Below are 18,164 nucleotides of genomic sequence, written 5' to 3'. Positions count from 1 at the left end.
CAAAAGCAAACAAACTCCCCAAACCCAAATGTCAATATTTTTGATATACATTGGGTTAAAAATACATAAACACAACTCTGGTGAGAAGCAAACCCCTGTGAGGAGCTCAGCATGGTCTGAGCAGAGGCAGGGCCTGCCCAGAGCTGTGATCCCTGAAATCAGCAGGATCTGGACATGCAGCACACTGAAAATACCCCAGATTTTATTCATTTTTCAGCTCACTTTGTTCTGTGGGATTGGAAACCCACTGAGTTCAGAGATTTCTACCTCTGGTGCTTCCCTTTCCTATAAAAACCTATTCAGGAGGCTTTGGATTTTGAGGGAACAGCAGATTGTTGAGACTTTATTTGAGATAGGATTACTTTTTTCCATTATTTGAGATTTGATTATTTGAGACATTACTTGAGCTATGTTTTTTTGGAGACATTACTGGAAAGAGGATTTTGTTTGGAGACCAACTCAATGTCAAACTGTCAAAACCAAACCGATTCCCTCCAAACCCCAAAAGCTGGAACATCCCCAGTGCTCAAAGCCTCCCTCCCGTGAGGAGGTGCCACAACAGTGCCCAGGTGGAATCTGTTTTCAGCCCCAGGATCCCTGGCTGGCATGTCCCAGGGGAGCAGGGATCCAATACCTACTTGAATCGGACCTTCTCGTCCATGTCCACGGGGGGCTCGTGGGTGATGAGGGTGACCAGCTGCTCCATGCAGTGCTGCTGGCACAGGAAGTCCAGCAGCCGCCGGTTCTGGGCCTTGCATTCCTGCAGGACGTCATCCTCGTCCATCAGCTCCTCCAGGGTCACATCCTCCTTGTCCAGCAGCTTGTCCACGTGTGACGTTGTGTTCAAATCAAACTTCCAGAACATGGTGATGGGACACAACTGGCTGGGGGCAGGAAAGCACTGGTTACTGCTCCACACCTCCTGTGCATGATCACGGCATCGCTGAGGCCGGAGAGACCTCTGAGACCATCGAGTCCCACCATCAACCCCATCCACTGCCACCCCATGTCTCAGGTGCCCCCCCCACACATTTTTTTAACACTTCCAGGGATGAGGACTCCAGCCCATCCAGTGCTTTCCAACCCTCCTGGGGAAGCAATTTCCCCCAAACCCCCCCAGCCCCTGCCCTGGCCCAGCCTGAGGCCGTTCCCTCTGCTCCTGTCCCTGTCCCTGGACCACAGCCCGATCCCCCTGGCTGTCCCCTCCTGGCAGGGACTTGTGCAGAGCCACAAGGTCCCCCCAGAGCCTCCTTTGCTCCAGGCTCAGCCCCTGCCCAGCCCCCTCAGCCCTCCTGGGGCTCCAGCCCCTTCCCAGCTCCATTCCCTGGACACGCTCCAGCCCCTCAGGGTTGTTCTTGGGGCACTGCACTTTGAATCCTCCCTTTCCATCCACTCCTACCCCAGCCCTAGTTTGCCCTTTTGTTATCCCAGTTTTTCTCTGTGTGAGTTCTATTAATGATCTTTTTTCACTTTGCTTTCCTAATACCTGAAATTTTGGAAAAGCTGTGGGTTACACCAAAGCAAGGCATTGTTCAGACCACTCCTAGGAGACTCTTCCAGGGCTCTTCCTCTTGCTTAACATTTCCTCTTCCAATTCTGCCCTTCACCATCTCACCTCAGCTCCTCAACAACCCTTCACAGTCCTGTTCTGGCCACAGCACCAGGTACAGAATTCATGGAATCCTGGAATGGTTTGGGTGGAAAGGGACCTCAGAGTCCCTCCAGTGCCACCTCTGACACCTCCCACTGTCCCAGCCTGCTCCAGCCCCACTGTCCAGCCTGGCCTTGGACACTCCAGGGATGCAGGGGCAGCCCCAGCTGCTCTGGCAATTCCAGCCCAGGCAGGAATTCCTCATTGCCCAGATCCCATCCATGCCTGCCCTCTGGCAGTGGGAGCCATTCCCTGGGTGCTGTCCCTGCAGGCCTTGTCCCCAGTCCCTCTGCAGCCTCTAACACAAACAGCAGGCAGTGGCTGTCATTCCCAGGGACACAGGGAACACAGCTCCTTCTGGACACATCCTGGGCAGTGCCAGCCCTGGCTCCCACGCTCAGCACACGCAGCCCCTGGGCTGAGCCGTGTCCCTGTGCCACGTTCCCAGATGATCCAGCAGCACCATGTGATTCTATACCCAGGATCACAAGGCTCTTTTTAACCCAACCCACATCCCCATTTCCACACACAGAACTCTCTCCATCCATTTCTTTGGCTTTTTCCAGCATCCAAAAATGCCCCTGTGCCTGATCCTCTGGCAGTTGCACTCTGCATAACCTCAGCTACAGGACAGCCTGGACACTGTCCTCTTAAAAACCCATTTTCCCCCCAGGAATGCCACTGAGGAGGCTCTGCCTTCCAGGCACCAGAGCAGGGCCTTGCAAAAAGCTGAAGACCCCAATTTTCCCATTAGATTTCAAATCTCTCAGTCCTTCATGGTGTAGCTTTCACAGTGAGTGAAGCATTCACAGAAGCAGGACATGGATCGAGGAAAAAACTGAGTTTCTTTTACACATCAGGTTTTCCCCACCCGGAATCCTGGGGGCAGCTCTGGAGAGCCCTGGAGAGGGGCTGGAGGAGGGGACAGCTGGGGGGGTCGGGCTGTGCTCCAGGGAGCAGGGACAGGAGCAGGGGGAACGGCCTCAGGCTGGGCCAGGGGAGGTGAGGTTGGACACCAGCAGGAATTTCCCCATGGAAAGGGGGTCAGGCCTTGGCAGGGGCTGCCTAGGGAGCTTTGCAGTGCCCATCCCTGGAGGTGTCCAAGGAATTCCTGGAGGTGGCACTCAGGGCTCTGGGCTGGGGACAGGTGGGGGGTCAAGCACAGATTGGACTGGATGGGCTGGGAGGGCTTTTCCAACCCCAGGGATTTTGGGATTCTGGGATTTCAGCACTGAATTTTGGAGTTGGGAGCAGCCATCTGAATGTACAACCTACATGACACTGCAGTGACAGCACTGCTGGGCTCGGTGTGTTCCTCACAAACTGTTCTTTGGGTATTTTTAACCATCTCTGCTTAGTTATAAATTCACCGAGGGAAAATCTGGCACCAAAGGCCTTCAGTGAAGGAGGTTTGGGGGCTCAGTCAACCCAAATGCAGAAATATTCTTTCCAATGGTGTGGAATCCACATGGAATTCTCACCTTTCAAATTGACACCCATTGTAATCCTGGCAATTCTACAGCTTTCCTGAACTTTTTATAAATCTCCAGGAAAAGCTGCCTGACCTTCCCTGTGAGAGTGGAGAGGGGCTGGGCTGGAATTGCCAGAGCAGCTGGGGCTGCCCCTGCATCCCTGGAAGTGCCCAAGGCCAGGCTGGACACTGGGGCTGGAGCAGCCTGGGACAGTGGGAGGTGTCCCTGCCATGGCAGGGGTGGCACTGCAGGGGCTCTGGGGTCCCTTCCCATCCAGAACTCTCAGATTCCATGGGATTTGCTACTTCTCCCATCTCAGTGCTTAAATTTAGGTCACTCTTGCCACCAGTAAAGGAGAAATGTTTTCCCTTTCTCAGGTGGACACTCACAGCCCTTCCTGGCTGCTGATTTTATTTCTGGAATATCCAATGAGAGCAACACCCATGAGGGCTCCAGGAGAGCAGCTCTGTGTCAGTACCTGCTGCAGGGATGGACCTGAGCTGCATTCCAGGGAGCATCTCCCAGCCCCACGAAGGGAAACTCCAGTGTCAGCCCAAGCCCTGTGTTTGCCACCAAGGCTGTGCAGGAGCTGCAGGGCTGGGAAGGAGCAGCGAGGCTGCAGCCAAGGAGAGCCCCACGGCAACCCCAGCAGGCACCAGGCTCTGGGACAGCTCGTTAACAAGAGCAATTACAGATCCTCTGGGTGGGCACTTCGGCTCAGGGAATCCTGGAATGGGTTGGGTGGGAAGGGACCTCAGAGCCCCTGCAGTGCCACCCCTGCCATGGCAGGGACACCTCCCACTGTCCCAGCCTGCTCCAGCCCCAGTGTCCAGCCTGGCCTTGGGCACTGCCAGGGACCCAGGGGCAGCCAGGGCCTGCCCACCCTCCCAGGCAGGAATTCCCTCCCAGGATCCCACCCATCCCTGCCCTCCCTCAGCCTGAGGCACCAGGGAAGGTGATTTCTGTAGGTGTGCCTTTGGGCCCCACCTGGATTGAAGCCCCCCTGTCCCAGCACAGCAGCACCAGTTTCCAGCCCATAAATGAATTCCTATTTGTGATAAAAAACAGTGTTGGGGTGTTTCAGTCTGGGAAAATGCAGGAGATATTTAATCTCCCTGTTCCGACACAGAATTCCAAGACTAACAAGCCCTGCCTCCTCTGGGCTGGGAATAGTCAATTCCCTGCCAACAAAGTTCCAGCTGAGTTTATAGAAAGTTCCAACAAGTAATGCACTTGCTGTTAAAAAACCCAAACAAAGGACCCCTTTTGCCACCTCTGCTCTGTTCTTTTTCTCCTCCATCAGCTCAGGAGCTAGGGGGAGCATACATATTTTGTTTTATTTTGGTTATATGTTTTTTTGTGTTATTTTGTTTTATTGTATTTCATTTGATTTCATTTTCCACCCTTCCCAGAGCCGTGTCCTGGACAGTACCTGCCCCAGAGCTGCTCATTTGCATAAAGGGCAACATCAATGTTTTACACAGAATGTTCTGAGCCCGAGGAGCTCCTGGCTGGGAATTCCAATGGGGAATTTGTCCTTTAATTATTTATTTTTCATGGATGATCACCCAGCCTCCTCCTGCTGGCAGCTCCAGAAACCAAGGCTCCCTTTGGGGACTGCAGTGGGAACAGCAGGAATCAACCTGGATGCGTGGTGCTGGGGACAGGGTCACTCCCAGGTGACTCCAAAGGGACCCAGGAGCGTGGTGCTGGGGACAGGGTCACCCTCAGGTGACTCCAAAGGGACCCGGGTGCGTGGTGCTGGGGACAGGGTCACCCTCAGGTGACTCCAAAGGGACCCAGGAGCATGGAGCTGGGGACAGGGTCACTCCCAGGTGACTCCAAAGGGACCCAGGAGCATGGAGCTGGGGACAGGGTCACTCCCAGGTGACTCCAAAGGGACCCAGGAGCATGGAGCTGGGGACAGGGTCACTCCCAGGTGACTCCAAAGGGACCCGGGTGCGTGGTGCTGGGGACAGGGTCACCCTCAGGTGACTCCAAAGGGACCCAGGAGCATGGAGCTGGGGACAGGGTCACCCTCAGGTGACTTTCCCAGCCCCCCTGATCCCACAGCTCCAGGAGTATCCAGGCCCTGGGTTGCTGGGATTTCTCCCAGGGTTATTCCCAGCCAGTTCTGTGTCACCAAGGGCCCCCCGAGCCTCAGCCAACACAGGCACAGACAAAACACCCACAGCATTTTCCAACCTTTCCAAAATGCTCTGGGCACTCCAGTGCCAGGAAAAGTGAACACAGAGAGGCAGGAACCCCCAGGGAACTGCTCCTGGAAATCAGGACAAAATTCCCAAGATTTACCCATTTTTTAGGCCCATTTAAAATCATTCCTGCTAAAATAAAACACTGAATGTTTTTACTAGGTGGGAGCACATGGAAGTGCTGAAGGAAGGCAGCAAAAAAGAGTTCTGGGATCTAAAAAAGAGTTCTAAAAAAGAGTTCTGGGATCCTCCCACCATCCCGGTAACATCCAGTACAAAATCCCAAAGCCAACCCCAACTCCAGCAGCTCTGGCTCAGCTGAACAGGTCCCACTTCCATCCAGGGTGGATTTAGCCTGGACAGACACAGATTCCTGGTGGGAATTTCAAGCTTATTCTTTTTTTTTTGCCAAGTTTAAATACTAAATCTCCCCCATTTCCTCCACGAGAACAAATAATTTTAAGCTTTGCTATACAAAGCAACAAAAAATACCCCAAAACATAGGGAATTGCCTCCAATTCCAGTATGGGAAGGTCTGGAGAACACCAGGACCACACATCCATCCAAGAACTCTCCACCTTTAATTCCAATTATCCAGTAACAATTATCCCAGCTCCAGGAAATAAAATCTCACTTCACTGAACCTGCTGAACCTGAACCCCCAAATCAGCTTTTTCAGCAAACTGTTCCACCACTGGAAAATCCACCTGGAAAACACAGATGGACAAGGCCAGGCTGATCACTGGCTCAGCTGAATTCCCATGGAAGGGTTGGGCATGGAATTCCCAAACAGCTTTACAGCAAAACTCCCTCCCTTCAGTGGCTCAGCAGAGGGATGAAAGGGAAGAAATGAACCAACACAAATTAGAAAGAGGGAAAGGCACAGGCAGATCCCAAACCGGTGGCTTTGGGAGTGATCCCAGAAGGATCACTGTTCCCAAGAGGAACAGCAGGGAATCAACATCTGCTTGGGACACAAAAATAATTAGGCTGAGCCTACCAAAGCTGTCACAAGGACCAGGGAGCTCCAAGCCCCATTCAGCCTGGCCTTGGACATTTCCAGGGATCCAGGGGCAGCCACAGCTTCTCTGGGAATTCCATCCCAGCCCTCAGCACCACCCTCCCAGCAGGAATCCCTTCCCAATATTCCACCTAACCATTCCAATCTGTGCATCTTTAACTCATCACCTATTTCCATGGGAGAACTTGTTTTACATCAAATCTCTCCCTTTTGGAGCACTAGGGGAGCTTTTCCCAGCAGAATTCCCAAGAGGAAAATGCCCGGGTCAGGCACTCCACTGCTGGCACTGGGAAGGATCCCGCTGCTCCCACACCTCCAGGGAATGCCAGGGCAGAGAATTCACAATGGAATTGCTGCTGCAGGAGAGGGCAGCTCCTCCTGTGTGCCCTGGGCTGCTCTGCTGGAAGGTTCCTACTCCTCCCTGGGGAACTCTGGTGAGAGATCCCAGCCTGTTCCCTTTTCCTTCCCCACAATGAGTGCACAGTGTGTCACCTCCACAGGGAATTTCCTGCCACAGCCACAGCAGTGCCCAGGAGAACAGGGAAAGAGGAGTTCCATGCCCTTCCCAGCCATTATGGACCTGAGCTCAGGTTCTGAGAGGCACTTTTTCCCAGCTGAACCCGGTTTTAGGGAGGATCCTGGCCAGCACACCATGAACCCCAGGATCCCTGAGGTTGGAAAAGCCCTCCCAGCCCATCCAGACCCAGCTGTGTCGAAAGCCCACCTTGTCCCCAGCCCACACCCCTGAGTGCCACCTCCAGGAATTCCTTGGACACCTCCAAAAATGGGCACTCCAAAACTCCCTGGGCAGCTGCTGCCAAGGCCTGACCCCCTTTCCATGGGAAAAAGGCAGCCCAGGCTCAAGGATGGCACAGGACACAGAGACTGAGCCCCTCAGCCCGGACTCCATCCCAAGAACACCCCTGGGACACCACAATTCCCACTGAGATGACGCAAGGCATTAAATACCAGGATCAACCTCAGGAGCAGCCACCAGAACTGAGCACCCAGCATCAGAGAGCTCATCCTCACTACTGGGAGTTAATTGGTCCCTTAATGAGGAACTTCACAGGCCCTGGCTAGAAACCCCCAGTGCTGGGCTGATCCCACGGGCTGGGGGGGAATTCTACCCCTTGGCTCAGATGAGACCCCACCTGCAAAGCAGCCCTGGGGCCACCAGCAGAAGCACCTGGAGCTGCTCCAGTGCTGGAGCCCCTCAGCTCCCAGGGACCCAGGCTGTGAGAGCTGGGAATGCCCAGCCTGGAGAGGAAAAGGCTCCAGGGAGAGCTCAGAGCCCCTGGCAGGGCCTAAAGGAGCTCCAGGAGAGCTGCAGAGGGCCTGGGGACAAGGCCTGCAGGGACAGCACCCAGGGAATGGCTCCCAGTGCCAGAGGGCAGGCATGGATGGGATCTGGGCAATGAGGAATTCCTGGCTGGGCTGGAATGCCAGAGCAGCTGGGGCTGCCCCCCTGGATCCCTGGCAGTGCCCAAGGCCAGGCTGGACACTGGGGCTGGAGCAGGCTGGGACAGTGGGAGGTGTCCCTGCCATGGCAGGGGTGGCACTGGAGGGGCTTTGAGGTCCCTTCCCACCCAACCAATCCAAGACAAAAGGACAGGGAGATGTTCCTACCTTCAGTAGAAGTTTCTTCAAATGTGAAATCTCCTCGGACAGAGAAACATTTGGGTTACAGTTTCTGGAATAGACCCAGCTTCAGGATTGGTTTTCATCCAGTGTGAATTCCTTTGCAAGCTTCCAATCCTGGAAAAGATTTTTGGAAGTTACTAATAACCAAAGGCACCTGAAGGCCAAAGGCTTTTATTTTTTTCCCTAAATGAACTTTCACAGAACCATTCAGCACAAAGGAAGATCATAGGACTGACAGTCCCTGCCAAGGAATCACCCATCAGGCCACTCAGGATCCTCCCAGTTATCCCAGCTCCCCACCTCCTGCAGCACTGGGCAAATGTGATCTGCCCAGCCCTGGAAGTGTCCAAGGCCAGGCTGGATGAGGCTCAGAACAACTGCAGACAGAGGAAGGGGATCACACAGGAAGAGCTAAAGCGTGGCTCAGCCCATGAGCTCTCCCATAACTCCAGAGCCAGGCTTTAACCAATCTCCTGAAATCCAGGAATTCCTGGGATACACCCAGACAGAGACCAACCAGCAGCAGGTCCCCACATCAAATGGAAATTAGATGTAATGTGAACATAAATGTATTTCCTCACCTTCTAATCAGTGATTACTTAACTGCAGGTACATTCACCCACCAAGGGCATTGATCTGAACAAAAACTGTTCAGGTTTTATTTCTAAACTTTGATGCCTTTTTCCCTGGAACCTGTGCCCAAAAGCCTTTGACAGATTCCCAGATTCAGGGAGGTTGGAAAAGCCCTCCCAGCCCATCCAGTCCCAGCTGTGCCTGATCCCCACCCTGTCCCCAGCCCAGAGCCCTGAGTGCCACCTCCAGGAATTCCTGGGACAGCCCCAGGGATGGGGGCTCCAAAGCTCCCTGGGCAGCCCCTGCCAAGGCCTGAGCACCCTTTCCATGGGGAAATTCCTGCTGATTCCACCCACACCCTCCCCTGGCCCAGCCTGAGGCCATTCCCTCTCCTCCTGTCCCTGTTCCCTGGGAGCACAGCCTGACCCCTGCCACGAGCAGGGACACCTCAAACAAGAACCTCCTCAGCAATTCTCTGCTGGGCCACAAATGCCAAGAGTTCCATAAAATTCTGCACAGCTCTGACTTAAATGGACACTGATGCTTTGGAGAGCTCAAGGCTGGAAGAGCCATGGAAGAGCCATGGAAGAACACATGGAATTCTCACAATGCACAGAAGCTGGGACAGGGAGCAACGGGGGGGTTGGAAGGGAGAACTTGTCTTAGTCTCAGCTGGCTTTGCATTCCACAACCCTGGAGTCCTGGAATGGGTTGGGTGGGAAGAGACCTCAGAGCCCATCCAGTACCACCCCTGCTGTGGCAGGGACACCTCCCACTGTCCCAGGTGCTCCAGCCCCAGTGTCCAGCCTGGCTTGGGCACTGCCAGGGATCCAGGGGCAGCCCCAGCTGCTCTGGGCACCCTGTGCCAGGGCCTGCCCACTCTCCCAGGCAGGAATTTGTTCCCAATATCCAACCTGAGCCTCTCTCTATCAGTTCTCACAGGCACTGCAGGTCCCTGTGGAGCCAGGGCACCAAGGGATCCAGCCTGGCCAACCCCAGCAAGCCCAAGCCTGGCACATTCTCATGGGAATGGCTCTGGAGAGCCTCCAGGAACACCCTGGACACTGCCAGCACTGCTGCCATCCCGGTGTCCCTGCCATGTCACCTCAGCCAGCACTCCTGCCACCCCCATGTCCCTGCCATGTCACCACAACCAGCACTCCTGCCATCACCCTGTGTCACTGCCGTGTCACCTCAGCCAGCACTCCTGCCACCACCCTGTGTCACCGCTTTGTCACGAGGACACATCTGCTGGCCAAGAGACACGCCTGGTGACACCAGCAGCTGCTGGCACTGCTCCTCAGGGCCAAGGGGCTGGCACGACTGCTGATGATCACAATTCCCTCACATCCAGCCTCATTCCCACGGCAGCCAAACCCTGCCGAGGTGCCAGGACCGACATGGCAGCAGAAACGGAGCCGTGTCCCCTCGGGAAGGAGCGTTGACCAAATGCCCAGAGAATTCACCCCAAGTTTAGTGGGAGCAAAACCCAAAGGAGTTCAAGAGGCTGCTGATCTGCAGCTCCTTCCATGAGACAGCAGCTGGTCCCAAATATACACAAAGAGCTGTGGCTGTCATTGGAAAGACATGGCCCAAATAATATGAACAAATTAAAAATATCAATCAAGAGAGAAAGTCCATTTTGTATAAATCAGGGGACCATGGAATGGTTTGGGTGGGAAGGACCTTGAAGCACACCCAGCGCCAGCCCTGCCATGGCAGGGACACTTCCCACTGTCCCAGGATGTCCCAAGCCCCCATGCCCAGCCTGGCCTGGGACACTGCCAGGGATGGGGCCATAGCTTTCAGGGTGTTTCACAGTTCAGCTCCAAGCACATGAATGAAATCAGAGTGTGTTGCAGCTTTTCCACACATCTGTGTGCCAATACCCTGTGAACAGTGCCCACCTTCCCCACATCTTCCATGCCTTAGGATAGATGGTCCCAAGATATTCCACAGGAATATGGAATGGAATCCACTTTCCATGGAATCCGCTCAGGCAAGTAAGAAAAGCTCGTTACTGAGCAGACTAAAATCCACTAAAAACCTCTCCAATGCCTTTGCAAAAGCATTTACACATTAGCAAGTCATGAACAACTGTTCAATATATCCCAGCTCCCCTCCCGAGCTCTCCTCAGGGAACTTCCACCTGGAGCAGCCCTGCTGGAGGATCTGCAGAGCCCAGGAGGAGCAGACTCGCTGTTCCTGTGACTGTTCCTGCGAGAACGTGTGCCAGGTGCTGTGTACCACATCCCTGCTGGACAAAGGGGTCAGAGCCCACCCCAGAGCCTGCACCAGGATCCCTGAGTCCAACCAGCAGGGACAGGGATGGGCTCTGGCAGAGCCTGGATCCTTCCCTGTGCCCCTCTGCTTAAGGGAGCCAGGAATTCAACACCCAGCACATGGATGGAAGCTGAGAACTGTCCTTGGACTCATGGAGTCATGGAATATCATGAGCTGGAGGGGATCCACAGGGATCATCTGCACAGACCCCTCAGATCCCATCCCTGAGAGCGCTGTCCAAACGCTCCTGAAGCTCTGGCAGCCTCGGGGCCAGCACCATGCCCTGCTCAGTGCCCAGCAGCCTCTGGGGAACAACCTGCTCCTGAGACCCCACCTGATCCCCCTGCCAGGGGCTCCTCCTGCTCTGTCCCTGCTGCTCCAGGGAAGCTGGGAAGAGGGATGCACAGAGGCTGCAGTGCCCCTCCCCAGGGAGAAGGGATGCACAGAGGCTGCAGTGCCCCTGCCCAGGGAGAAGGGATGCACAGAGGCTGCAGTGCCCCTGCCCAGGGAGAAGGGATGCACAGAGGCTGCAGTGCCCCTGCCCAGGGAGAAGGGATGCACAGAGGCTGCAGTGCCCCTGCCCAGGGAGAAGGGATGCACAGAGGCTGCAGTGCCCCCTGCCCAGGGAGAAGGGATGCACAGAGGCTGCAGTGCCCCTGCCCAGGGAGAAGGGATGCACAGAGGCTGCAGTGCCCCTTCCCCAAGGCAAATCCATACCTACCATTGCTCTAAGCCAGCTACAAGGAAAAGGTTCTTTGCCTGCAAAAGAAACTGGAAAAGGATGAGGATAATCAGGAATTCCTCAATAAAAACAATCAAAAGGTCCATTTAACCCTTAAACATGAGCCTCACAAGAGGAACAGAATTCCTGCCTTTCCCACACATCCCATGGCGCATCCCAGGAGGCAGCAGTGGGATGGGAGCATTTGGAAAAGGACAGGCACATACAAAATCCAGCTATTTTTAACAAAATTTAAAGTCTTCCCACTGCCTCAGTTACTTTATCATGGTTGATCAGAACTATCAGCCCAGATGAGCTAAATTCAACCTTTTATATAAGTTAAAACTTCCCGCAAGATTTCACTGATAAAGGAAGAGTTTGAGCTGTTGGAATTAAGGAAAAGCAGCATTTCCCAGAGTACCTGCACTGCTGACAGAATAGAATAACACAAACTATTTCCTAATCAATGTCCACTCACATGAATTTTGGGATTTATTCAGCCTCTTTCCACCTGCTTTAAGAGCAGCCCCAAAAAAATCTCAGGATCCCTGAGGTTGGAAAAGCCCTCCCAGCCCATCCAGTCCAAATTGTGCCCAATCCCCATCCTGTCCCCAGCCCAGAGCCCTGAGTGCCACCTCCAGGAATTCCCTGGACACCTCCAGGGATGGGCACTCCAAAGCTCCCTGGGCAGCCCCTTCCATGGCTAAATACACTCAAAGGAAAAAAAATAATCCCAGCCTAAAACAGTTGGACTTTTCAGCTTCTTCTCTCCAGCAGAAGTGAGTGATGCAAAGACTGGGAAAAATGGTCCAGAGGTTTTCCCATTTTGGGGGTTTTATACCATCAACACCTGCATCGATTTTCTGAACTTGGGGTTTTATGACACCTTCAGCTCTTCCCTAACCCTCCTTGTCTCCGCCAGGAATTCAGGGATTAAAGGCTGGAAGAGCTGTAAAACCACCCAGGCACCGCCCCAATGCTCAGCCAGAATGGCCAAGTGACCACAAACACCAACTGACCAAGATGGTCACTCCAGATAGTCCTGGTTAGTTCTAACCCACAAACTCCTGCAGTCCATTCCTGATTCCACACAGCCCAGGGTCACTGGGACAGGCTCTGGTCTCTGCTGCTTCCTCATTTCCAGTCAGTAAATAAATAAATAAATAGATAAATAAATAAATAAATAATAAATAAATTCCAGTCAGTAAATAAATAAATACATAGATACATACATACATACATATCCTTCCACCAACTCTTCTGAACCTCAACCATAATACAGGAATTGAAATATTCCCAGGCACTGGTTCTAACAGTAAATAAACAACAGCTGAGACAAACTGCTGGACAGAGTCCAGAGACCACAGAGCTGCTCCAGGGCTGGAGCCAGGCTGGGAGAGCTGGGGGTGATCACCTGGACAAGAGAAGGCTCCAGGAGAGCTGGAGAGGGACTGGGGACAAGGCCTGGAGGGACAAGGGCGTGCCCCTGGGCAGGGACACCTCCCACTGTCCCAGGCTGCTCCAGCCCCAGTGTCCAGCCTGGCCTTGGGCACTGCCAGGGATCCAGGGGCAGCCCCAGCTGCTCTGGCAATTCCAGACCAGCCAGGAATTCCTTCCCAATATCCCACCTAACCCTGCCCTCTGGCAGTTTTCTGGAGTTCCCGTTCCATCCCCATGGAGGAGCAGCCAGCCCACCCCTCTGCCCAAATGCTGCCAGCTGCTCCCAGCCCCAGCTCATCCCTAAATCCACTCCTGGCAAACATCATTTCAACTCTTCCTCCATCAACTCAGGGTCAGAGCAACAGCAAATTTCTTTTCCTCTGCATGTGGACATTTGGAAAATGATATGCAAATCATGAGATCCCTGGAATGATCCTGGTAACTGGAGAAGCCACCAAGACCAGTTACTATTTTAAACTCTTGGCCAAGCTCTGGGAATCTTCCACAGGAGCTGATCCAGCACACAACCAGCACCTTGTGCTGCCAGAGCCTGCTCCAAATCTTTTCAAATCTCCATGGAGCTGTGCCAGGGGAGGGATAGCATGGACATCAGGACAGGCTCTTTTCCAAGGGTGCTGGCACTGCCCCAGCTCCCCAGGGAACGGGCACAGCCCCAGAGCTCCAGGAGTGTTTGGACACTGCTGCCAGGGATGCTCAGGCTGGGATTGTTGGGGTGTCTGTGCAGGACCAGGAGCTGGATCTGTGATCCCTGTGCGTCCCCCCCTGCTCAGGAGACTCCCCGATTCTCTGATTCCAGGTACACCACAGGATGGACATGGAGCTGCTGTGGTTTTCCAGTCAGACACAAACCACAGCAGGTCCCTCCCCAAGGTCAGGCAGCCCTGGATGAGGAAACAGAGCCCAGGACTTCCCAGTGCAGTTACTGATGGCAATGAACTGCCCACACCTGCAAGCAGAGGGGCTGTCGTTGTTGTTATTATTGTTATGGTTATCCCAGCCCAGGGCTCCCTGGGAAGAAGCTGGAGCCTGCAGTGCATCACCTGCAGGGAGATGGACCAGGTGTCCCACTGCTGCCTGGTGACTCCCAGGGCAGGGACAGGGTCACTCCCATCTCTTTCCCACCTCCTGCCACACAGCTCTCCCTCCCCGCCCAGCTGGAAGCCAGCCTTGATCCATCCCCAGACCTGTCAAGCACTCCCAGGAAAGCAGGCGAGGAGCGATGCCAGGCTCATACATAACACCCCACTGCCACCTCACAACAACTTACACTCGCCAGTATTTTTATCCCCAAGCTTTTCCTAAGAAATTGGATCATTTGGGCTATCAACATTTCTCGACTGCACAATTTCACTTCCCAAAAAAGGACCCAACTTTCCTTGAGAGAGAAGCAAACACTGTCCAGAATTCAGAGCACTCTGTAAATGTCTCAGGTCAGCCCTGATGGGGGCTGCAGGCCCACCTCGGAGTCCTCCCCCTGTGCGTGCTGGGCAAGGGAGGCAAGAAGTCACCATCCTGCAGGAATTCAGCAGCAATTTCCCCATGGAGAGCAGGTCAGGCCTTGGCCAGGGCTGCCCAGGCAGCTCTGGAGTCCCCACCCCCAGAGGTGGCACTCAGGGCTCCTGGCTGGGGACAAGGTGGGCATTGGGTGCAGCTGGGACTCAGGGATCCCAAAAGGCTTTTCCAGCCTCAGTATTTCTGGGATTTTGGGATTCAGTCTGCCAGGGGAAGAGAATCATAAACTACTCAGTTATTTCAGAGCTCTCTCAACCTCCTTAGGCTACCACCTCAGACTCCTGAGCAATACACTCTGTCTCTGCTTCCAAGATGGAATAATTCCCATATTCACCTTCAACACAGCAAAGACTGAATCCAAGACCTTTGTGGATTTCTCTTCAGAGGAATGATGGAGGCACCAAGGATGGTGAGAAACTCCAAAGGAGGAAAGGAAATGCTTCCTACACAAATCCTGGAGCTCAAGGCCAGGCTGGATGTGGCTTGGAGCAGCCTGGGACAGTGGAAGGTGTCCCTGCCATGGCAGGGGTGGCACTGGAGGGGCTTTGAGGTCCCTTCCCACCCAGTCTGGGATTCCATGATTCCACAGTTCCATGAACCCAGCCCCTCTGTTCTCAAATTACGCCATGGCAGGAGCCCACCCCGTGCCAGCCATGAGGAACAGCCAAGGGACAGGACCTGTGGGAGGTTCTCCCCCAGGGGAAGCTCTGAAGTTCTGGGACACCCTCCCAAGCGGCACCACAAAATTCAAACAGCTCCTTTGACATCGGGATTTTACATAACTCCATTCTCATTCAGAACCTTTCCCTTTGCTCCCTGCCTCTCTCATTTGCTCAATTCTTTCTGGAATCCCTGACTGAAGGCAAAGCAGGACACACCAGAGGCCTGGAGGCAGTGATCCCAGCTCACTGGGGGTTCATTATTGCTACACACTCCCAAAAGAGGCACTTCAGCTCCCTGAGACATTCCCTGGCCCAAGCTGCTTATTTAAAACCACTTGGATACCTAAAATTCAGATAAAATTTCAACCAAAATATTTCACCAGTTTGCCAAGAATCTCCTTTTGTTTTCCCCTTGTGGGCTATGAAGAAGAATTTCTTCATTATTCCTTAATATCTGACTAATTAAAGAGATCTCTGCATTTGCATTACAAAATTCTGGCACCGATAAGGTTGGAAAAGCCCTCCAAAGCCATCCAGTCCAGGGATGGGGACTCCAGAGCTCCCTGGGCAGCCCCTGCCAAGGCCTGAGCACCCTTTCCATGGGGAAATTTCTCCTGGTGTCCAACCTCACCTCCCCTGGCCCAGCCTGAGGCCGTTCCCTCTGCTCCTGTCCCTGGAGCACAGCCCGACCCCCCTGGCTGTCCCCTCCTGGCAGGGACTTGTGCAGAGCCACAAGGTCCCCCCTGAGCCTCCTTTGCTCCAGGCTCAGCCCCCTCCCAGCTCCCTCAGCCCTCCTGGGGCTCCAGCCCCTTCCCAGCTCCATTCCCTGGACACGCTCCAGCCCCTCCAGGGCTCTCCTGGCAGGAGGGGCCCAGAGCTGCCCCCACGATTCCGGGGGGTCCCTCGGCAGGGCCAGCACAGGGGACAGTCCCTGCCCTGGGGCCCTGCCCACAGCCCAGGGGCCATCGGCCTCCTGCCCCCCTGGCCACCCTGGGCTCGTGTCCAGCCGCTGGCACAGCACCCCAGGGCCTTTCCCAGCTTTCCAGCCCCTGTCCCAGCCTGGAGCGCTCCAGGGGCTTGGGCTGACCCCAGGGCAGCACCTGGCACCTGGCCTGGCTGTCCCTCACCCTGCTGGCCTCAGCCCACGGATCCAGCCTGGCCCAATCCCTCTGGAAGCTCCCACCCAGCTCAGTGCCACCCGATGTTCCCTGGCCACCAGCAGGAAAACCACAGGCACAGTGGGATGCTGCTCAGCATGGAAAGGGGCTGTGCTGGGTTTTTTCTTTAACAAAAAACTGCCCCTGGCAATAAACCCTTGAAGGCCTCTGTGTTGGACAAATGTACACCCAAAATAAAGAGCTCCTTCTAATCCTTCCCGGCCTCTGAAGCTCCCAAAGACAGAGATGATATCAGGCGTACTTTGTTTTGATCATCAACCTTATCCTCACCCAGTATCTCGTTAAGCAGCCTCCTAATTGCTGCCCTACCCCATGCTAAAGACAGAATTTGCACAGCTTCTTGATTTAAATGTTACTTTTTTAATTAACTGCTCCACACCCAGACACGAAGAAACCGAAACCGCAGCACTTCAAAAGCTGCAGGAAAAAGCTGCAGAAAAGGATCCCAAACGCTCTGGGAACAGAACAGCACAAAAAAGGCCTTTTTTACCAGCTCAGTTAGCACACATGGAGTTCAATACATCCCTAAAATTCACCTCCGTGGGCTGCTGGGCTCACATCAGCTCTGAGGAATCTCCCACTTTGTGACCTGTATTTCAGCAATAATTCAGCAGGATTGGTATTTCCAGCCGCTCCTCTGTGCTGACCCCACGGAAGCAACATCAGTCCCAAGGAACCCCGGGGGGACTCAGGGCTTGCCATTAAATATTAACCTTTGAGTGTGAGATTTGCAACTGCATTTGAATATTAAACCAGCAAAACAAAGTCCTGGGGTGCTTGAAGCGTTGATTTCCATCCCTTGCAGGACTCCAGGCTCCTCCCTCTCGGCCTGCCTGGATCACTTTGATGCCACTCAGGGCTGGTTACTGTGTCTGCTCTAGGCAACAAGTGACATTTTCTCCCAGGTCACCACAGCTCAGCCCCACAGAAATCCCCTGTTCATGACCAGACAGAGATCTCCGAGCAGGGTGCTGGTTTTTACTGGGTGCAGAAGCAGCGTTTCACAGAAATCCCACTTTGTCCTTCCATGGACCTTGGATGTTTTCATCTTTGCTGCCCACACAGACTAAGGCAATGTTACAAAAGACACCTCTTTGTACTCAGACTGAGGGCCAGCATTTGCAAACTGAGATTTCCTGCTGCACCCCATGGGGAGATCAAGGGCTGCCCGTTCCACAGACGCCTATTTGATCAACACACGACCTCAAGTGAGCCAGTGAAACAACTGCTGTGCTCCTTTCCTGGTCCTTCATCCCAGTTCAAAGCTCCCAAGGTGAGTTTGTGGCTGTACCTGCACCAGAACAGCCCAGCCCGTCACACGCTGCAGCTCCTACCAGAATATTCCAGTGCTCCTCCACTCAATGGACCCAGAACCAAGGCCCCAGCAAAGCAGAGCCCTCAAACAGGACATTAAATAAATGCATTTTCATTTCCTCAAGCTTTCAGGGCATTACAGACACAGTCCATGCAAAGTTTAAGAAGTTTTGCTGTTAAAATAAATAAAGACTCTTCAGAAGGAGCTCAGAATGGCTGAAGTTGGAAAAGAGCAAGTCCAAGCTGTGCCCAACCCCCACCTTGTCCCCAGCCCAGAGCCCTGAGTGCCACCTTCAGGTACTCCCTGGACACCTCCAGGGATGGGGACTCCAAAGCTGCCTGGGCAGCCCTGGCCAAGGCCTGACCCCCTTTCCATGGGGAAATTGCTCCCTCTTTACCCAGTTCCTCAGAATTGGGTAAAACATCTTTCCCAGAACAAGGCACCACCAGGCTGTTTTC

The 18,164-nt window shown here is 54.0% G+C and overlaps 1 protein-coding gene across 1 annotated transcript in view; it reads right to left on the bottom strand.

Moving 5' to 3' along the window:
• PPP6R2 (protein phosphatase 6 regulatory subunit 2) overlaps positions 1-18,164 on the bottom strand; it is a 58,429-nt gene that overhangs the window by 29,397 nt on the left and 10,868 nt on the right. The window contains 3 exon segments of the mRNA XM_050969809.1: positions 639-884; positions 1,487-1,683; positions 7,987-8,115. Coding sequence (XP_050825766.1) covers positions 639-865 — 227 coding nt within the window. The 5' untranslated portion in view covers positions 866-884; positions 1,487-1,683; positions 7,987-8,115.

The sequence above is a fragment of the Serinus canaria genome, chromosome 1A (genome assembly GCF_022539315.1).
Source record: "Serinus canaria isolate serCan28SL12 chromosome 1A, serCan2020, whole genome shotgun sequence".
Classification (NCBI taxonomy): domain Eukaryota; kingdom Metazoa; phylum Chordata; class Aves; order Passeriformes; family Fringillidae; genus Serinus; species Serinus canaria.
The sequence above is the reverse complement of the archived record's forward strand: the minus strand, read 5'-3'. Positions and strand labels throughout refer to the sequence as shown.